Source organism: Cynocephalus volans, chromosome 7 (genome assembly GCF_027409185.1).
Source record: "Cynocephalus volans isolate mCynVol1 chromosome 7, mCynVol1.pri, whole genome shotgun sequence".
Lineage (NCBI taxonomy): Eukaryota > Metazoa > Chordata > Mammalia > Dermoptera > Cynocephalidae > Cynocephalus > Cynocephalus volans.
Window position 1 is genome coordinate 11,992,869 of NC_084466.1, and position 22,900 is coordinate 12,015,768.

The window sequence follows — 22,900 nt, forward strand, 5'->3', positions numbered from 1 at the left end:
TGGGGAAAATATATAATTTTTAAAAAACTTTAGATATAACAAGATAACTATTTAAAATACTTTAAAAAAATAAAATCATGTATTTTCATTTAAATTTCCTAGTCACAATATTTGAAAAAAAATTTACTTTTACCCTTTTTATGCATGATGTATACAGTTCTTTATAGCTATGCCTACCAAGCCATTCAGGAATGGATGAAGGAGTGAATAAATCATATTAAAATACTCAGTTGAAGAACTGTGGTTACTAGAGGCTGGGGGGCAGGGTGTAACAGGTTAGTTAATGGATACAAAATTACAGCTAGATAGGAAAAATAAGTTCTAGTGGTCTACAGTAGTGCTATGCATCTGTAATTAACAATAATTATGGCATGCTCTCAAGTGGGTAGAAGAAAGGAGCACAAATGTTCTTATCACAAAGAAATGATAAACTTTTTGTGATGATGAATATGCTAATTACCCTGATTTGATTATCACGCATTGTATACATGTATTGAAATATAACGCTGTACCCTGTAACTATGTTCAATCAATACATGCTAATTAAACAACTTTAAAAAGAAAGAAAACAAAAACAAAAAGATAGTTTAACAATAGAGAGAAATTATTTCCTAGAAAATGTGCCAGATTAACTTGTTTATTAAAAAAAAGAGGTATGATGTCAATATTATTTTCTGCCTCAGACCATTTATCTTGTTTTGCAGTTCCACTAAAAATCCAGGCAGAGTCATTAAAAAGTTTTCAGAAAATCAACAAATAACTTATCTTTGCACCTAATACCCTTGTTTCCCTGAGTGGGATTAGTTTTCTGAAGCATGCAGCATTATATTTAGCCAGGCCAATTCATAAGAGTTTTTAATTAATCCTAGAATCTCTGAAAGGAACCTGAGATGTAGGTAACAACCAGAGCAAGTTCTCTGTAACCACATGCCATGACCGGAAAGACCTGTGAACTCACAGGTCAGTTTTTAGCAAAACAAGGAACCTAGTTTTCGTGCCTGCCACTAAGAGTGAGAAAAGCACCACGAAGGTATTAAAGGCCATAATTATAATTTCCTCGCGTGCAAAAGATTTTGTGTGTGGGGGTAATTTTCTACGTGGATTTAGTTAGAATTGTGTTCTCCTATTGGTAATTTCTTCCTAGAGCATGTAATATAAATAGAAAAGAAACATTACTGATGCCATATATAACAAAATGCTCTTAAGTTGTACAGTGTTTATCTCTTGCACGTGAATTGATTGTGCTATGTACTTTCTTCTTTGCATCACTGACAATTTCACAGAATGCCAGCCTCAGAAATATGTCGTAGCTTGGCTTCTGTGAATGTCTTCTACAACAAATGGATCAAATTAGGCTATGGCAAAGTCACCGTTGTCTTGCTTGTCTTCAGTTCTTCGAGGAAAAAAAATAGTAACAATTTAAACAAAATTGCTTCTATGTATTCCCTTCACAGATAAGTTTTGTGAAAATCTAGCAAGTAAATTTAGTAATAACCTCTTTTCTAAGTTAGTGGTTTTTGACCTTTTCGGCCTTCCTCACAAGTTAGGGACAGACTATGGTCACTTGCTACATCACTCATACTGTGTCAACTTGGGGGATGCACAAATCCTTGTCTTTTTCTGTAAATCTCTGACAGTGTCATTTAAAAATTGTTTTTGTATGGCAGTACTTGTTCTGCATGGCACCCCTGAGGAAACACTGCACACCTGTGCCTATCAGGGAAAGGGTGGAAGCTTTCGCTCTGTCTCTCTCTGCCCCGCTCTGTCTCTCTCTGCCCCGCTCTCTCTCCCCATCCCCCACACCCATGCACACATAGCCTTTGACATGTCCACTTTGAATGCTGCGTTGTGTGTTCTATCGCTGAAACGAGTGCCTGTTGGATCTTTAATAATAGGCACTCCAGGTAACACACGCACTGGAAGGTATTTCCAGTACCCACCATCTGCCACCAGAAGTCATACATGGTGTTTCTACTTTGTGCCTCAGTAACACCACGAGCATATGGACAGCTCTGAAAGCATTCATCATGCTTTTCTGTGGTCATTACTTTTCTATTCGGTCTCTCACACTGAACAGTAAAGTCCCTGAGTTAGAAATATCTCCTTGGTCATCTCACTTGCTGTGTGGCATAGGGTAAGCTTGCCAAAATCAATATTTTGAATGAACAGACATTCAAATGAAATAAAGTGGCCCCACTAAGAATATGGGAAAAATGATTTCTGAAAAGAGGATAAATAATCATAAGCATAGTTTTGTTCATTAGTGACAGTAATTGCAAAAGGCCAACATTAAATGCATTGCAACAAACACTGACAGTAGTTTGATATCAGTAAGGAAAGATGATGTAAGTAATGAAGAAAATAATTTGAACATGAAGTTTCAAGCTATTGCACTTGGTGTTGGCGAGTCTTGCAGATGGATGAGGACTGTATGTAATGAGGCATAGGTTGGATTATGGGGCACTTGGTTTTGCTCTGTTTCCCTTTTCTTATATATGAAAATGTGATGAGATTGTTCTAGGAGCTGGTTTTTAAATAGCTGGAAAGTTTTTCATTTTGCATATGAGGAAACTGAGGCTCAAATGGTTAAAGTGAATTGCCCAAAGTAATTAAGATGGTTAATCACTGAACTGAGATGATAATTCCTGTGTTCCAATATACAGCTCAATGTTCAGTGCCATTAGAACTAATGATTAACTTAAAACCATAGAACTCTAAAATCCCAAGATATTGTTTGGGACTGTTGTTATAAATAATTTTAGCAACAAGCTCAGATCACATTTTCTTAGATCTCAAACTCCTACATAACGTTATTTGTAAATAGGATATTCTGTTAAGAATTTACACACACACACACACACACACACACACACACACACACACACACACACACACACATGCCAGGAGGATAACTAAGGCCTTTTGAAAAACAATTAATGCTTCTGAGGGATTCCAGTACTCGTTTTGAAATGCAGATGCTACTTAAGCCAGAAATTTAAAATATTGAAAATTAATGCCAATTTGTAGATATCACAATTTTAAAAATGCATAAAAACAACAGGATCCACTTGTTGAAGTTTTTTTTTTCTGTTGTTACTTTATAAATAAATGAATCAATAAAAAATATATTTGCTATATATTTAAATAATGGTGGAAATATACACTCATTCATTATTTAGGAAATAATTATTAAGCATCTACTATGTATTAATCTGGGTTCTTCAGAGAAACAGACCCAATAAAATTTATATCTGTGTGTATGTGTATATTCTATTGAATTAGCTGAAAAGATATATATATCTTTATTTACATTTATAGATATATATATGTATGCATATATAAAGATATAAAGGTATTTATATAAAGATATTTATTTTAAGGAATTGGCTCAGGGAATTATGGGAGCTGGCAAGACCAAAATCTTCAGGGCAGGCTGACAGGCTGGAAATTCCAGCAGGAATTGACGTTGCAGGCTTGGGTCCAAGGACAGTCTGGAAGTAGAATTCCTTCCTCTTTGGGAGGCTTCAGTCCTTTCTCTAAAGGCCTCCAACTGATAAAATGAGATTGCATAGGGAGAGGTATCCTGAAAAAAAAAAAAAAAAAGGAAGACCAAGGCCCAAGCTCGGAGTAATTCGGTACCAAAGGTCAATTACAGAAGGAAGAGTTAAAAAAGCAGAATGGCCTGAGAGATATGGACAAAACCAGCATCGGCAAATCAGCAGAGCTGCATCTTTCTGTGTCTTTTTCCACAGTCACAGCTGTTTCTAATCACAGCCAGGAGAATTTCCACTGTTAGGGACTCATATGATTAGGTTGGTCCCACCTAGATAAAATGAACAAGAAAATAATTAACATTAGCAAATAAAAAAAAAAATCTGGAAGATTGTTGCTAACTGAGAAAATGAAACTAAGATAAAAAAACAGGTGTATACTCTCAAACTCTTGATGTTTGTTTCAGTTTTTAAAAATGGCAATTGCCATGTAGTTTTGAATACATGTGTTCCAGAGCAATTAATCTCCTAATAAATGTATCTCTAATAAGCATTTGCTAATAGCTCAATATTGTCCAAAACGTTTCAAATCTGCTGCCTCTGAAGCCAAAAGACTGCAAAATAAACTCTTTGGCTATTGAGGCTTGTGCTTAAAGTGAGATTCAGCAGTCATGTGAAATAGAAAGCAAATGGAATCAAAAAGGAAAAAACATTCTAATATATTATTTAACGAACACGTAATCATAATAGTTAATTACTGTGATTAACTTATTCCCTGGGCTTCCTTGATTGTTGTGCATTAGCTCATTGAATCATTAAAAAGCCCAACAAAGTATGTGCAGTTACTGTCCTCATTTTAGAAATGAGGCAACTGAGGCAGCACACACCAGGGCTCGAGTCTCAGTGTCGGCAGCCTACGACTCTAAACCGGCAGTAATGATACGTACCACCTACCACTTTCTGTGTACCAACTACACATTTTATGTGCTTTGCAGATGTAAAGCATTACATTTTCAGCCCAGCCCTATGAGGTAGGCATTTTGACACTATCTCACAAATGAGGAAACTGAGGCACAGGTAGTGTAAGTCACACATGTAGTAAGTGGCTGAGCCAGAATTCACACCCAGGCAGACTGGCTCCATAGTCCATTTTCATCTCCAAATAGCTAAAAGGTGACGTTTTCTGAAACTTTCTCATGTAGACAGATGATTTTTTGAGACATTGCTGCTTCTTAAAAAAGTATTTGAAATGAAAAACACAAAAATTAATTTTGATGGGCTAGTAAACTTTTCCCTCTCTGAACTTCTCCTTATCTTCCAGTATAGCTGAAGAATTAGGTGATCTATAAAGTATCTTACAGCTGCACGATTCTATAAACAAAAATGATTTTAGTATCAATGCCAAAATTTCTTTTCTTCTTTTTACAATTCTTTATTCTTGTGTTTTTTACATGCCAGGATTTATGCCGTATTTTATTATTTGTATTTATACATATACACATACTTATGATTAATAAACATTTATAATAAACATTTGTTGAGTAGCAGCAACATGTTAAGTGCTATGCAAAGTGCATTACTTGGTTTATTTTACTTAATCCTTACATGAGTGTTACTTTTAATTATGATTACTTTCCCTGTTTTAAGAGAGAAAACCAAGCTTAGTAATGCTTAGAATCTTATTCCAATCAGTAAATGGCAGAGCTGGGATCAAACTCAGAATGCCTCACTCTGAGCCTCTGAGGCCCAGACCCTTATTATTTTACTGTAATGTTGTAGGCACCACAGCTGAAACACAGAGGCAAATTAAACTCGAGCAAAGATGGACCACTCAATCTACATATAAGAATGCAACCTGAAGAGAAATGAGTGGCATGTCTGCTAAAATCATATCTTTCTGACCCACCCAAGTGGTAATTTCCCAAATTAGAGCCTTTCCTTTGGGTTTTGCATATGGGATTTAAAGGACCAGCTTAAAATGTAACTAGAGGGAGCAATGATTTAATCACTTATTCCCCGAGAAGTGTCCACAAACTAGCTTGCTTGCAGCTAAAGGAGGTCAGAACCCTGAAGGAGTAAGCATAGGGTACCTGAAATGTGTGTGAGGCCTCCAGAGCTTTGTTTATGACTAAGAACTGGGCATGGTATCACCGGGCATTGTGTGTGCGTGCATGTGTGTGTGTGTGTGTGTGTGTGTGTGTGTGTGTGTGTGTGTGTGTGTGTGTGTGTGTGTGAAACCATGTGTGTATGTGTGGTCGCCACAAACAGCTAAGGGATTGCACAGTTGGGCGTCAGACTCTAGAGAAAACATATAAAGGGAAGGAAGCAGTCAATTCCGAATATAAGATGGTGTTAAGGAAAAAAAATGTCACCCAACAAGTGTGCCTCAATTTGGCCATAAGCTAAGGAGACTAAGGTTGGTTCCATTTAGGAATTTTCTGGAGTCATTGATGTAGTGGGAAATGACTCTAACAAAAATAACAAAATCATGGATTTAAAAGGCTCATGAGATCATCTAGCCTAAACTTTGGTCCCCACGCAATCCACATGAATTACCTCAGAGAGCAGTTATTTGGGGCCCACTTTTGAGGTCAGCCCAGAATGAGAGTTAACTATGCCAATAACTGCCTGGACTCACCATCAGAAAAGCCATTGCGTATCTCAATCCTTCTACATCAGCTCAATCTCCAGACCGTCCTTAAGAAAGATAAAAAAGGGCCATGTTGCCATCCACAAGAGATATCGTAATCTCTCTCATTCCAGTGTAGTAACTTTAGTCCCTCCAATTTCTTCTTAATTGATTTCCTTTCTAAACTACACATGTGCCAGCACAGCAGAAGGCCAAGTATCATTTATGGGTCTCATTGTATTTGTACCTTCCAGAAAATTACTGTATCACTTAGCATTTCTTAGAAGTGGAGAAATAAAATCAGTGCCCACGGTAGGGCAAGGATTTTGCAAATAACAAGGAATCCCAGACAAGTAAAGGTTTTTTGCAAATCAGTGGGAAAATTCCTTCCTTCGCTTATCTGGTTCTTAGTTTTCATACATATTCCTTTAAGGAAGTATTATGGGGATGAATCAGCAGATATCATTTGAGAATGTGTAACATGTCATTAATATTATAAATACCATTCATGAAGCACAAAACTTGAATCTGTGAACATATGCAGCTGTTATTAATGAAGAGTGATTACCTTATTCATTTTAATGGACATATTTACAATTGTTGAAATTGTCTGACACTTTCATGTGTTGTTCACAGGAATGTAACCTGGAATAGTTTAGCTATTCCAGATACACACTGCTCACCAGAGCTAGAAGAAGGCTACCAGTGCCCACCAGGATTTAAATGCATGGACCTCGAAGATCTGGGACTTAGCAGGCAAGAGCTGGGCTACAGTGGCTTTAATGAGATAGGTCTGTCTTACTGGTAAAACATGTTTTCAGTTTCTATTTTATGATGTTTATGAAATTTAGAGGATAATTGTATTATTGGTATTTAATCTTATAATTGGCAATAGTATAGAACAATCATAAATTTTAATTCTATGCCTACATTATAATATATTCTACCCTACAGTCTGGAGCATACACACTGTGTCTGTGTATATTCAGCAATATCTGTATAGTGTTAAAAGATCTCTCATTTTAGACTATTTTAGCATTTAAAAATATTTGTTTTTAACAAGGTTCAATGGTTGTAGACTCAAAGTTAAACAAGGTTCAGGGGTTGTTGACTCAAAGATGTACTAGGCAAGGCAAGTCTTAAAACTGTAATGCTAGGCATTCATGGGTGTGTGAGAGCTGAAAAGTTCTCCTGAAACAGAAGACAGCTAATGGCATGCTTAATGAATAAGCACTGGCTACGTAATAGATGTATAGGAAATACTCATACATAAATAGAATGTGCTCAAATGTTTACATTTCTTCTTGGCTTGCCCTATTAAGTCCTGACATGTGCCATTACACACATAATGAAAGATGTTAGCATCTGCCATTTAGTTGACATCATTGTGTTTATTATCATTCCATGCAAGTTGCACATGTTTTATTATTAAAGCAAAAAACACGGAATTCTAAACAATTTTATAAAAATTTTATGCTTTGAGAATTGTTACTGCAATCATTTTTTTTAAAACTAATTTTTTCTTAGAGTTACAAGGCCCAGGTAAATTTAAGAGAGTTCTAGACACCTTTACACAGGGCCTAAGAGAAAAATAATTTTCTATGTAACAGGATGGTGGTTGTACTCTTTTGGAAGCTAAATCTATTTCCTGACTTTTGATGTGGTTTCGCATCTCAGTGGGCAACTATACAATGGGAATTCCACAGTCAGGGATGACCATCAGCACCTATTATCATCCCCAGGTGACAACTGCTGCAAACCGAGCCAATTGGCCTTCCCACAACAGAAAAAGTGACTGCTAAACCAGTTTCCACCCTGGCCTTCAGTCCATAGCAGCTCCAGCATGGTATAATGAACTCTTGGCTGCGTATTGGCATTTCAGAGAGAATAAGTAAAGGTCTTGCATTGATTGAGGAATACTTTATGATTTATGAACTAAACCACCCAGTTGCAGCTTTTAGACAGAATATAGTATTGAATGTGGGGTGAAAAGCACAAATAGACAGTATTAGTTTTTTAAAAGTCAATTTCGCAAATAACATTTAAAATTTTATTTTTTATTTTAATATGCCCTCATGTTGTATTTCCAGCATTAGTTAGAAGATATTCTTCTATCTCTTTTGACCAAAGATATTTTTTCCTATTTGGCAAAAATCTAGAAGTCAACAGGTATGAAGTTGTGCTCTCTTAAACTTATATGACATTGTAATCAATCTGAAAGTCTTCCCTCTGTCTCAGAAGTACAGAGGCCTCTTATGGTTTCTACCAATGACTTTCCGGCATGAGCAGGAAGTCACAGATGTGGTATGGGAGACAAGATAGGCAGATTCGGTAGGCTGCAGGGAACAAGCTCCAGCGGTCCTACCAGCTGGACGCGACTAGGATGTGTGGTTTATCAGCACTTGCAGCTCTTTCTTTTAGGAGCTAACTGGGTGTAGCCCTGGCTCCTATACAGAGCGGCCAGTACTCAAATGGCTAGGCTGCCCTTGCACGAAAAATCCTCCAATCCTTTTAAGTCATATTGCTAAAGCAAATCACACCCTGACCATTTTAAATGCAGCAATTGTGCCTAAATTTAAAATGTTATGTTATATTCAAGTTGCTTCATCTTTCTCACTGTGACTTACAGTGGGTTTGACTAATATAGGGTACAATCTCCCTTTGAGAGAGAAAGTCTCCTTATAAAATGTGTTGGCTCAAGAGGCCCAGTTCCAAGAGGGAATTGCCCTGGGGGCAGTAGGCCCCTCTAAAGCAATTTTTATTTATTTATTTATTTATTTATTTATTTATTTATTATGAATATTCAGGAGATACAAATTACCAGAAATTGCTTTTGTAAAGCAATTATCCTACTCTAGCTGTACTGTTGATTTGCACATTTTTCTCCCAAGGATTTAAGCTCTTTGAAAACAGGAAGTGTAACTTTTCATCTTTGTTTCTCCAGGGCCCAGTGTAATGCCTGGCTCATGGGGCATCCTCCATAAATATTTACTAATGGGCCTGGACCGAACACAGTGCATGTCCTTTTGAATTCATGGGTAACAAGTCATGTCTATATTAGACATAGAGCCACAATAGAGAATTAAGTTGTTTTCTAGTTGTTCTTTCCCCTGATTTTGTCTGTTTTTATTGGCAGTATTCAAGTTCCTCATGACTTTTCTTTCTCTACAAGCTTAATTTAGTCTGCTTCTTTTTCTCAAGTGATGATTGAATTCATCATCATTGTATCACTCATGGCTAGAAAATGAAATATTGACTTTGTACTTTAATAAAAAAATTTTTTAAATGATCACTATAGTTTAGATTGAAATGGATAGCTACTTTCTGATATTATATATCTCTGTCTATATACAAACTGCACTATTTTTGGAGGTTATTTTTAAAGTTCTTATGGAAGCAAAAGACAAAATTTTCCCAAAATGAGAAGTTATTTTATTAGACATATGTGGTTATGTCTTTGTGCATGCAATTGAATTTGAAACATAATTAGGTACTTAATTGTGTATACAAATTTGGCAAATATACTTGTATATATAAATAATCATGATTAACTTAAAAGAAATACATTTCCTTTACTTGCTAATCAAATTACCATGCAATACATTGAATTGCAACTCGTTTATAAAATTTCATTTATAAACAGATTTATGTCTCATTAAAATATAATATTGTTGATGTTGTAAAACTCACCTATATATGAAAAGCCAGAGTCATTAAGTACAAAAAATTACGAAGAGCGTGTGTTGTAAGACTGCAGAGTAAAGACATCTTTTTCTCTTTGTCTCCCTGACATCATCCAAACATCAAAGGGACTGAGAAACACAAATGCAATTTCCATATTTAAGGACTCTGAAAAAGCTATAACTGTAAATCAGAACATTCGAGGACTGGGTGTGCTACGGAAAACTTCCTGAAAAGTTTCTGGCTACTGTGGATGTCAGACAGAGCCAACAGGATTCCGATATTCTAAAATAATGGATGTCCCTGGAAGAGCAAAACAGTCCTCTATAGGCGTCAGGGACTCAGTGTTAGGCTGACTATGGGAGCTTTTGGGGGCTCCATGTAGCATTGCAAAGTAGAGGCCCTGCAAGCATTTAGTAGAGAGACAGAGTGGAGGAGAGAGACTCCATTGTGAGGGCCCCCAGCGCTGCAGACCTGGGCTGACTAGGATGAGGTGAAGGCTAATCTAAAGGTTTTCAAAACTGACTATACCTTAGGATGACCTCGGAAGCCTTTTAAAACGCACCAATTCCCAAGCACCATACCCAGGTTAATTAAATCATAATCTTAGAGTGATCCAAGGCATAGATGGTTTTAAAAAGCACTCCAGGTGATTGTAATGTATGTACATGCAGAGTTGTGAACCACTGAATTAACACAACACACACACACACACACACACACACTCACACACACACACACACACACACACACACACACACACACACACACACACACACACCCTTTCTTATAAAAAGCCTTCATTTCTATTTGTCTTAGACTGTTCTGGCTTTTATAACAAAATAGCACAGACTGGGTGGCTTCCAGGTTCACAGACACTGTCTTCTGTGTCATGTGGTGGAACGGCAGAAGGTCTTTCCTGGGTCTCTTTTATAAGGCACTAATCCCATTCAAGAATGCTCTGCCCTCATGGCATCATCACCTCCCAAAAGCCTCACTTCCTATTACCATTACCTTGGGGGTAGGATTTCAACATGAATTTTGAGGGGTTAGCATTACAGTATCTCACAACATTACCCCACCCCTTCCCTACATGAAATAGTGACAAACATCTGGTCCTATAAACGTTGCTTTCAAGGGTGCATAATAATCAAAAAGAGTCAGCACCTGTATTAGTCTGTTTCTGTTGCTTATAACAAAATACACAAAACTGGGTAATTTGTAAGAAAGTGAAATTTATTGTTTACAGTTTCATAGACTAGGAAGTCCAAAGCCCAGGGAACACATCTGGTGAGGGTCTTCTTCGGTGGTGGCTTTACAGCAATGCAGGGATCTCACATGGCAGAAAATGACAGAGCAGAGAGAGAGATTACCCAGGCACTCTCCTTTTAAAACCCTCAGAGCCATACTCACTATCCCAAGAATGGATCAATCTATTCATGAGGGTACAGTCCTCACAATCCAATAACCTCTTCAAGGTCCCATCTTTTAACTACCACTACAGCATTTCTCACCCTCTTAACACTGTCACAGTGGGAGTCAAGTTTTGGGGGAACATTCAATCTAAGGCAGCACCATATCTATAAAAATGTTCTTTGAGGTACATTTAAAACTGAAAAAATATTCAAGATATATAACATAAAAAACATTGTGGGGGAAAGAAACACAGAATATACAGATTAAAAGGGTACAGCTTGCCCAGTATATTAACATAGAACAATCAACACTGAGACATATATTAGTAAAGACGCTGGAATTCAAAGCTAAAGAAAACATCCATTGGGCATCCAGGAAAAAAAGGATCCACTCAGCAGTACAGGGAGTATCGAGGGGCCTGAAACTTCATACAAATATTGAACTCAAGGATATAATGACAAGTCACTTACAAATTCCTTAGGGAAAAGATTAGATTAAACTCCTTTTACATAATTTTGAAGAGATAAGAACTCAGAGACTATATTTTACATGAAATCTTTTTGAAGACATTTAGCAAATAAAGAGTGACTATTCATGAGTCTAGTCTTTAGTGTCTATTTGCTATAAGAACAAAGCTAATATACCTGTAGAATTTACAGAATATAATGTAAATATTATAAATTATGATTACATAGAAAGGAGAAAAAGAAAAACGGGGGAAGTAATGTAATGATGTTGATGTCCTTAACATTTATACATAGCAGTAAAAAAAATCTTTTATATAATATATGGACTGTAATGGTGGTATATGTATACTTGTCATGAGAATGTATTACAAAGTCAAAATTACTTACTTTAGAAATAATTCAAAACTCAAAATAATGTTTGCTATGACCATGTCCCAGAAAATCATTTACATGTGAATAATAATAGTGAAATTAACTCTTATTAAATCTTGATTATATTTATTTTAAAAAATAGTAACTTTTAAATCTCTGAATGCATATGAGTTTATGCTATTTGTTGTAGTGCACTTGGTATGAGCAGATGGCTCCTTTGCGATAGAGTTTGCTTGAAGCACAGTGGTTTGAAGAAATGGCCCCAGGGTTTGGATCATATTAGTGTGGTGACCTTGGGAAAGTAATTAACCTCTCTTACCTCAGTTTCACCATCTGTGAAATGGAATAAGTGATAGGCATACCTTACAGGGCTGATGGAAGGAGTAACTGAGAAGCTGCACTTAGAATAGTGTCTTGCACAGAGCAAACACACGCAAGCTAGAAATGAGAGGTGCGGTGGCAAAACGTGAATGCAGCATCTCTGTCGTACTTGAGGAAAAATGGCAGCTTTAACAAGGCAGGACACAGATGCTTCCAAATGAACACCCCAGGGTCTGTTGTTATCTTTTGTTTGCAGCAGTTTGCTGCTCAGGTGGTTTGGGATCACAGAACGTGTGGGAAGAGTTGAGGGGGAGGGGCAAGGTGTTCTTAACCTCACGCCGTGCCTGTGTTAACGGATGTTCCAATGTTCACTTAATTCTAATCCATCTATGGTATTTGAAGAGGCAAGTTTTCAGTGATGTTTGGTCTTCATTCATCGATTATTTCTCTCATGGCACTCTCAAAAATGTCCCCAATTCTGTGCTTTATCTGTTTCTCTAGTATATTAGTCCATTTTCTATTGCTCATAACAGAATACCGGAAACTGGGTAATGTATAAAGAAACAAAATTTATTTCTTACAGTTCCAGATGCTGGGAAGTCCACAGTCCAGGTGGTGCATCTGGTGAGGACCTTCCTAGTGGTGACACTCTACAGCTATGCAGCGTGTCACATGACGAGGAGCAAGAGCTCTCTTGTGCTCCTTATAAAGCCACTAGTCCACACCCATGATAACCCATTCCTTGATGAATGGATTAATCCATTCATGAGGCCACAGTCCTCATGGTCCAATCATCTCTCAAAGGTCCCACCTTTCAAATATCATAATCTGATTTCTCACTTTCTTAACACTGTTACAGTGAGGATCAAGTCTCCAACACATGAACTTTTGGGGGACACATTTGGCCCATAGCATCTAGAATCTTATCAACATTTAGCCTGTGCCACTGAATTTTCTACAGTTTCATAAAGGCTCACATGTATATTTAATTTTGTTTATTTATTTATCCCTATATATTTGAATTTGGCACCCCTGGGCTTAAGCCTCCCTGTCTTTTAGCAGCCTTTCAGCAGGCACTCCTTCCACAGAGCTTAAAAAATGCCCCTGCTAAGGCAATGAGCAAAAGCTACAGCCAGGCTACTTCATGCATGGTCTTCAGCACTCAGTGACTTATTTTCTGGCTTTCCCTAACTCTTTGGGCCTCATGGCAACCAAAACGCTGGTTGTTTCTGTGTCTCTCCCTTCTGTTTAAACACCTTTTCATCTTTACTTCTGGGTACCTTTCCTGTGGTTCATCCTTGAAGACCCTCAATGAACACATCCTGTCTCAGATGTTAGCCTGTGCACTGAAGATATCACACACTCCACATGTTCCAGACCTACTGAGGAATATACATTATTAAAAGAACATATTTGAAGATCACAGATTTTATTTAGCAGACATTCAGATTCCATCATTGAAGTGCGTGCGGGGAGGTGGGTAGTAATTATATGGTGAAAAGGTTTGGGGATAGACGGTACCCAAAAAGCCACACTGTAGAGGTGAAACCAAAAAAGTCACAGCAACTTACCCTATTTAAAAATGTTGTCTTGTCCCCATTTTCTGAATACTTTTCCCACATTCAGCCTCTTTCTTTGTGTCCTCACGTGTTCATAAACATAGGGGGCTTACAATCTGAGACATAAGAGATACTGTGACTTTCTGTAGTAGCACTAGAAATGAAATTAGAGGAATTCAGAGCTGGAAAAGACAATGCAGTCATATGTCTTACTCACCCAGTTCTACAGGTGGAAAAACTGGGCTTCAGAGTGCGTGAGGATGGAGTTACAGAGAACTGTGGACAGAGGCAGGGCTAAACTCACTTCTCGAGATTTGCAGAGTCCCACTATCACTTGCCGTCTCCACCAAACTGTTTTACAGTTCAAGTTAGTGTTAACTAAAGAAGAAAACTTTAAAAATAACTTGCAAAGCTTAGTTTTATTCTTAATTCTGTAGTAGAATGTTAGCATAACTCACCTTTGGTGAGATGCTGATGGAGAAGACCATTATCCAAACAGATGTGATCTTCAGTTAGAAAAAAAGCAATGCCAAATCTTTCATACGTGGGAAAGAAATCACAGCAGACACCATTAAAATGGAAATTTTCTTGTCAGGATCTTTCAAAAGAAGGCAGCACATTAGGTACAGATGAGTACAAAGCTCTTCGGGGGGTGGTTTGAACTATCCATTAATTGTACAGTCAGGTGAAAAACAGAACATGTTCAGTTTGGATTAAAAACCCCAATGAATGACAATCAAAACTCATCCTGGAAGGTCAGTTAGGAAGTAAATAGATATCAGGCATTTTTTGTTAGTAGTCTTCAGTATCATAAAAGACAAAAGTCCAATTTTTAAAAATCCAAAATAAATTAAACCTGATTGAAACAATTTATTACAGAGAAAGTCCATAACAAGATCAAACTATAAATCAGGACATTCTAAAAATAGCTAATCGAAAAGACATTTAAATAATATGTACTTTTAATATTAAATGGACTGTATGTAGTGGATCACTTCCCCTATTTTTTATATATAATAAGCAAATGTAAAGCCAGGAAATAATAAAAACTATGTTCTATACTACTGATTGCTCAAGAGATGGTCTTTATTTTTGTAATTGCTATTATTACTTATGACAACTATTGCTATCACTTATTGATTGCTTATTATGTATCTGGCACCAGGCAAAAAGTTTTCCATCCATTGTGTTTTAATCCTCAAATCAAACCCATAAGGTAACCCAACTGATAAGTGAGGAGAATGAGATGAGAAAGAATGAACCTGCCCACAGTCTCTCCCCAGCCACATTTGGAAGCCGAGGCTCGCTGCCCTGGGTGTTGAGGTTGAAGCCTGTGTTCTTGGGCTATGAACCCCACATTATGAAGCATCCTCCATGCCTGCGGCTTGTCAAGACAGTCAGGCCATTCTAGAGTCTCATTATGATAATGAATGAGACACGTCTTCCAATATAATGATCTACTAGACATCTTTGCCATCTTCTCTCATCCTGAAGTCTTTAGGACAGAGGTATGAATATGAAGAAGAGTAATGCCTGCTGCAAACCAAGGGCCCCTCTTGGGTTGGCCCCTGGCTTTTAATCTAGTCCCTTGAATTCTATGAGACAGAGAGTTGGTACATCATGTATGTCAGTTGAATGTAGGAATCTAAATATTAAAAAAATATATAGCTGGGAGGCAATGCAATTTTACAAGATAACTTATTGAGCTGTAAACATATGGGCAATTATTAGATACAGTGGTAGCTAAACTGAGCACATTCTGCTTTTGATACAAAGTTAGATGGTAGACATACAGGCTAGAGATGTGGGAGAGAACTTAAGTATGTTATTTGATATATTTTAGTGAGATTTACACTTATTTGGACTAAATTTGAAGCTTCATTATAAGATATATGTGTTTAATATATGAAATTTACAACTGCGTGCATTAATTTTTCCTGTGTATTTGAATTTATCCTTCACTTTGAGATTCAAAATATTTAATTTTGCTTTCTAAATTAGCACCAATTTACCAACAATTTTATCTAAGATGATTTTGAAAATGCAAATTAATTTCTTTGTTAGAGATGTGACATGAAGAGTATTTACCTTATTAGTCCTCTTGATAAAAAATATCATAAAACTTTCTTTATATACGTCCTCCTTAAAATGTTAGATAAAACAACTACAGGTCATCAGCTTCAAAGAAGTTAGACTGTGGATTTTACACTTGTAAGGATGACTTGTACTTGGCAATAATATCTTAATTGGCCCTTTCAAGAAAATGGGGAAAACTGAAGAGTGATTGAGCCTGCCAGATTCTCGTGTACTCCCAAGTCACTTCTGGAGAAGGCTATTATGTGTATTGAAATTTGGGACTGGTATTTTCTTCCAAGGGGAAATATATTTTCACTGTTATTTACTCTTGTGGTCTTTTACTCCTTTAATTTTGGGTAGTATTGACTATAAAATATGAACTCAGCTCCCTGTGTCGGTCATAAATCAGTTTTATTAAATACTGATGAGAAATATCAGTGGTTATTTTCATCACTGGTAGAGTTCTTTGCTTGGGGCTGCCCCTGTATCTTGCTAAAATGATTGATAATGAATCCACCTGCCCAGGTCTAATGCTTCAGTATTAATACAGGACTTGCTTGACTTTAGCATTCCTCTTTCTATTTTTTTCTATTAGCATTCTATTATTTTCATAATTCATCTCTCATTACATCTGACATTAAATTTGAACATAAAATATGCTGAAAGAAAATTACTTTTATTCAAATCATAATAAAATATAAATTGAGCTTTGTTGATGCTGCTGCTAAAAATTGATTCATGAGATTTAAATAATGTTAACCCATATTTTATGCTTCTGTATGTGACATCAGATGAAAACTTTACAAATGAATAGAAAGTAGAATATTATTATTTATCTATGATTTATTACAGAATGTACATTTTTATTGCAGTTCCAACAAACCACAGTAAAGATTAACTTGTAAAATATGTAATTGAGATTTATAAAATTTCTGAGAAAGCACCAAAGGGTTGTTTTCCTTGCATTTATCTTTATGTTTAGTGTTCCCACTGGAATTACTTATTGATTTTTATGAAAACACATGTGGAAGAGAGAACTAGGAGGGCATAGAATTCAACAAAAAGTGTATAATCTATGATAATTCTTTATTTGCTGTCTGAAGGAACGCCTTTATCATGGACAAGGAAAACCTGATGGACTTTTGTCGATTAGAGAACAAGATAATGAAATGTCCCAAGAGGTGTAGTTGTGAAAACCCTTAGCCAAAAAAGGAGGGGGGCAGTTATCCTTGTGACTTGGATCAGTAAATGCACTCAGGTTGCAAACAGTCTGTTCCTGAGAATTTTTAAAGGGACTCCACCTCTGGGTTTTATTAGATTCTCCAACGAGTCACGGACTTACTTAAACTGAAATTATATGTGCAGGTATTATTCAGAATGTTAGGAAGAAATGTAGTTTAAAGGTAGAAATTGCAGATGTGTTTTTTTTCAAAGTCCATTCACTGGTGTCTAGCAGTTGTTCAGGAGGTCTTGTTGAATGGATTAGGAAAAACAGCTGCTAGAGTGAGTTTTCTTCAGACAATGAAACAAAGACATTTTAAAAGTGGATTTCTAAGGGCATAAAGTGATGGGTTTTATTCATATTATGCACAGAAGACAATATTCATTGGAAATATCTAGTGGTTTCTAAGAAATTATCATTTTCATAGTTATATTTTAAATATTTGTAAGTTATGAAAATAATACTTCAAATAACATGAAAGATTTAATGAAAGTAATAAATTTTGTCATGTGTAATTCTCTCCCTTCCTTTCTTCTTCTCTTTTCTTTTTCCTTCTTTCTTCTTTGTAAGTTTCATGGTATTTAATAGAATACTTTTAATTCTTGCCTTACTGATCAACAATTAATTGCTTTTCATTTTTTTTCCTACAATAAGTAATGCTGTGTTGAACACACACACATAGACATCCTATACACATGTATGTGTATTCCTTAGCACAGATTCCTAGAAACAATTTCTTGGCCAAATGATGTACACATTTTTAATGTAGTAGATAACTAGAGGTTTGCTTTTCAAAAAGATGATAGGGACTCATGGTTCTGTCGTTATTGTATAAGAGTGAATTTTTTAAAATATAAGCTATTCTTTTTCAATATGCATAAATATTGAAGGAAAGAAATAGCAGGCATTATGTACTCTACTCTTCTGAACACCAGCAGTTCGTTCTCTTCTCCTTGAATGTGTTCATTGCATTCTGGAACGCCTCCCTCCCTCTCCTCCTATCCACGTGTGACTCACCTTTCAGGACCTACTCCCGTAGTTGCCCTGGATACTCCAGCAACATTTGTCTTCCTTCTGTCTGAACTGTGACAGCAAGGTTTGTGCACCAAAGTTAACGCTTCATCCTACCTGTGTTCCACTGTCTGGTGTGTGTGTGTGTGCATGCATGCACGTCCGTGTGTGTGCTCACGCGTGTGCACACACGTGTGTGTTTTGCCCTTGCCTTCTTGATTAGCTCGTTAGGTCCAGGTGCAAAGCTTCAGCTGCTTTTGATGTTTGCAACTCTCATTGAGCTCATACACACTTGAGGGCTGGGTGATTACTTTGAGCAGAACTTTAGGTACATTGTGTTTTTAAAATCATCATTCTATGGGTACTTTGTGACTGAAAATTTAAATAAAATTTAAATACAACTCTAGCCTTTGAGTTCACTCTTAATTAAGTGGCTTCTCCATTAAACTAGCTACAAAGATAAAACAAATGTGAATAGCCTAGCACAGATGTCTTGTACGGACAGTCAAGGTAACTTTCCCTGTGGTTATGGCAGCAAGTAAAAAATAATTCCCTTGACACTGTGAAATTAAACCAATTTTGTGAACTAATAGGTTAGAGCAAAAAGAAAGAATGTCACTTAGGAGAGTCCTAACACAACTCTTACCTTGAGGCTAATGAAGGTTGGCAGCAGATCCTGGCTCTCGTGGGACTTCCACGTTCTAACACATGGGTCCTGCTTAACCAAACTGTGCTGAGGAGGGGAAGAGCCTCCTCCCCTGGAGAGAAAGTTCTCCAGCCCTTGAAAAAGTGCTTCTAGCCTGAGCCACCTGGGGCTATGAAAAAGGCTAGAGACAAGGAACCCTTTGCTATTTCTCTCTTCTCTCCCCCAGCTCAATACCCTTAGCACCTGGGATTCCAGAATCATAAAAGCAAAATAAACTACAGATGCTAGAAATTCTCAGTGTACCAAAATAAATATGCTAAATAAAATTAAAGCCAAAATAATATACTAAAATAAATCATAAATGTCTAATCAATATTAGCTGTCACTATTCAAACAAAAATAACAAACCACCACCACAATTGCTACTATTGATCAGATTTGTTTTTTAGATAAGTAGAAAATTGACATGTAGTCTCATGTTTATGAGAATGGGATAACTTGGGGAGAATTTAAGAAGCTTTCTGATAGTAAGTAGAAAAATGATATGTAATCACAAATAATGGATTCAACTGGTATTTACTCTGTACATACACTGAAAATATATGTAAATAAATACAAGCAGCTTCCTGCCCTCAAAGAGAGATGTTAGAATGAAATAAGATACAAAGGTGAAATAAATTCAGAAGAAAGGATTGATCTTTCACATGTGGTGGGTTTTGCTGCCATGTGCCCAATGCAGGGGTGGACGTCTGAGTGGGTGCGTGTGTCCACACAGCGCTTTCAAACTTTTGGGGATATGAATGTGTTAAAAGTGGAGCATGAATGCTCCAATTTGCCCCAAGTCCCATTGTCCCCGCTTGCTTTATTTCTCACGTTTATGTAACCTGCCTAACCACTGAAACAAATGCTTTTATTAGTTCTGATTATGGAAAATACTCTTTTGAGACATATTTTTACTTTAGCTTTTATTGAATAAGATATATAATAACATAGATTAAGTGTACCACCTTTGTTTTGTACCTTGTCAAATATCCCTGCTTCCTGTGCACTTTTCTGAAAATGTCTTTATCTTATAGAATTCTCAGGTGAAATTCATTTTCCCTAAAAACTCTGAAAATTTTCCATTGTATCCTAGAATCTATTTTGTTGATAACAACTTCCTGTGACTCTAATTGGAGTGCTTTTGTTTTTTGGTTGTGTGTATAAGTGTGTGTGTGCATTTAGTGTATCTGCCTTTTTTTTCTGTTAGTTTTTAAGATTTGCTATTTTACGGTCTTGCTATAAAAGTATGGTTCTTTATTTTTTACCAGCTAGGGACTCATTCTTTGCATATGAGGCTCCTGCCTTTCTTTGATTCTGGAAGATTTTTAGATGTTATCTTCTCAAATTATGTCTCTTCTCCATTTTCTCTATTCTTTATTTTCTGGAATACTGATTAAATATTTGTTAAACCTTCTTATTCTATCTTCTGTGCCTCTAAATCTTGCTCTCTAACTTGCCTCGATTTTCTGTTTGTCCTCTGGACCGCTTATTAGGTGTGTGGTGAATCTTGTCTTATTCTCTCCCTGCCTCTTAAAGTTGTTTGTGTATTTTCCAGCTCAGCTTCTTTGCTGTACATTTAATAATTTTCTCTCTCAGTGTGTCTAGTCTGCTATTCAGCTTATTCATTGGATTTTCAATTCAACATCTATAATTTTTATTTCTAGAATTTCCATTTAATTTCTATTTAATTCTGTTTCAAATCTGCCTGCTCTTTTATCTTATACTCCTGTTCTTGCAGTTTTCTTTCCAATCCTTTATTTCATTAAACATTTTAAACATGCTTATTTTAGAATTTCTTTCTGTTCTTCCATATCTTCTAATTCTCCTTTAATGATGGTTCATTTTCTTTTGTGGTTTGTCATTTTTGGCTGTGGCTTGTTTGCAGTGAGGGTTTCTTTCAGGGGTACTCTGGCCTCAGTTTTCTCCTGGGTTTGTGTTTGCTGGAATTTCGTGGGTATCAGCCATTCAGGACGATTCCTCATGCTAGTTTTGTGGTTTGAGGAGCAGAGAGAGGTCCTTGAACTATTTGCACTATAGAGAGCAGTATAAATTCAGACTACATACTTCAGTTGGCCCAGGTCTACAATTCTGCTGTATCTTAGGAGACTCTTTTGCCCCTCGTGGGTGGAGACAGAAGTCAGGCAACTTGCTGCTTTCCTGAGCTGCAGGGTGGAGTTCTTCTTGTCTCCATTTAAAACGCAGAGCAGCCCCTTGCAACTCCCAGCTTGGCAGAGACCCCTCAGTGCCTTTCTCCTGTCCTGCGTCAGGGTGCCCCCAACTCCTGTCCCTCTGGGCAGCAGAAGCCCTAAAGTTTATATCAATTCTGAATTCATCTGTGAGGTCTCTCAGCTTCGGCGGCTGCTCACAGCTCTGATTTTATGTTCTCTCACACTCTCTAACTGCTGGATATTTTGCTCACATAATTTTGAGCTAATTTACACATTCAAAAAGTGTTCTCTGTTATTTGTCTTTTTTCTTGTGTTGGTTGGGCATGGGGTGGGGAGGGTGAAGGTAGGAGGTGTCTAAATAAGCATAGCCCAGCAACTTCACCTAAAACATTTTTTGTTCAAATGTTTTTAGAATTTTCATTTAGTTTTCCTTTCTTTGATATGACACATCTATGATTTTATCTGTAATGCATTTTCAGCATTAATTATTAAAATTTGGTAAGTATGTATAGGAATTTTTAATTTTTCAAAGATTCCTCTTTAATAGATTTTAGTATTGGCTGCTGAGTCATTACACAAGCTTCTGTGCAGCCTGGTAAGATAATTCATCAGCAATTACTTTGTATAAAGACAAAAAATTTTAGAGAGAGAGAAAGAGACTAGACTGCAAATAAGCAAAGGCAATTATTGTGCACTGAGAATAATTCCAATGGATTAAGATTTTGGGTGCCTGTGCTTCTTAATATTACTTGCAGTCAATATTCAAATAATTTCGCCTTCTATCTAAGTGCCTTATCAAATAAGCAAAAAATGAAATAAAATACAAACTCTGATACAGAATTACCTGAACTATAAGCAAATAAATGTTCCTAAGCAATTCTTACTCTCTGTGTCTAATAAAACACTAACCTATATTTGTGCATGGAGATATATTATTTCATTTAAAAATGAGTGGTGGCTACAGATCTTGACACCAAATTGAAGTTGAACTGAAGAAGACTTTCATGTAAAGAACACCTGGGAGCCAGACATTGTGTGTAAGGAATGTCACCTATTCCTCACCTCAACCCCAGTGGAACATGTTAGTAACTGTATTCTAATGGCACAGATACTGAGATGCAGAGAAAAATAGCTGCAGATGAGAAGTAGTTCCTAGGGGCAGGGATAGGTCTTAGCGATGATGTGTTCACAGTATCTCCAGTGATCTACACTGGAGAGTATTCCATGAGTTCTCAAGACCAAATAAAGGAAGGACTCAGTTTCAGGATACAGTCTGCGTCTTGGTGATGTTTGACAGGTTACTTAACATCTCTGGCCTGTAAAATGGGAATAAAATCGTGCAGATCTCAGAGGGTAGTAGGAAGATTAAATTAGACGGTTCTCATCCTCACACCTACTGAGTTCTCAATAAAATTTAATTATGATTATAATTATCATCTTTATTAGACATTAATCATTAGGTAAAGAAATGAATGTATTATAGAACAAATAATTTTAGAGAAAGAAAGTGGGAGAATTTAGACAAACCATCCAAAATCGATATTCTTCCCATGGCATCAGATTACCTCCTTTTAAGTCTTGGTAAAACACTCATGATCATACCACATGATGTAAAAATATACCTGCATTTTACTGTGTTAGCTGTATTAACCGGTATATTCTCTTTTCCATGGATACTTCCTTTGGGAATACAATGTTTAAAAATATTTTACTGTATCCTGCACTGCTCTGAAATGCTGCCAGCAAAGCCATTTCTAAGCTGAGATGCTTTTTCTTGCAGGGCTTCTAAACAGTTGAAG

General features: G+C 36.6%; 1 protein-coding gene across 2 annotated transcripts in view; it reads left to right on the forward strand.

Annotated features, from left to right (window-relative positions):
* Positions 1-22,900, forward strand: part of NALCN (sodium leak channel, non-selective) — a 304,715-nt gene that overhangs the window by 35,073 nt on the left and 246,742 nt on the right. For both annotated transcript variants that reach the window (XM_063102662.1, XM_063102664.1), the window contains exon 6: positions 6,757-6,911. In XM_063102662.1, the coding sequence (XP_062958732.1) occupies positions 6,757-6,911 (155 nt within the window). The remainder of the gene's footprint in view (positions 1-6,756; positions 6,912-22,900) is intronic.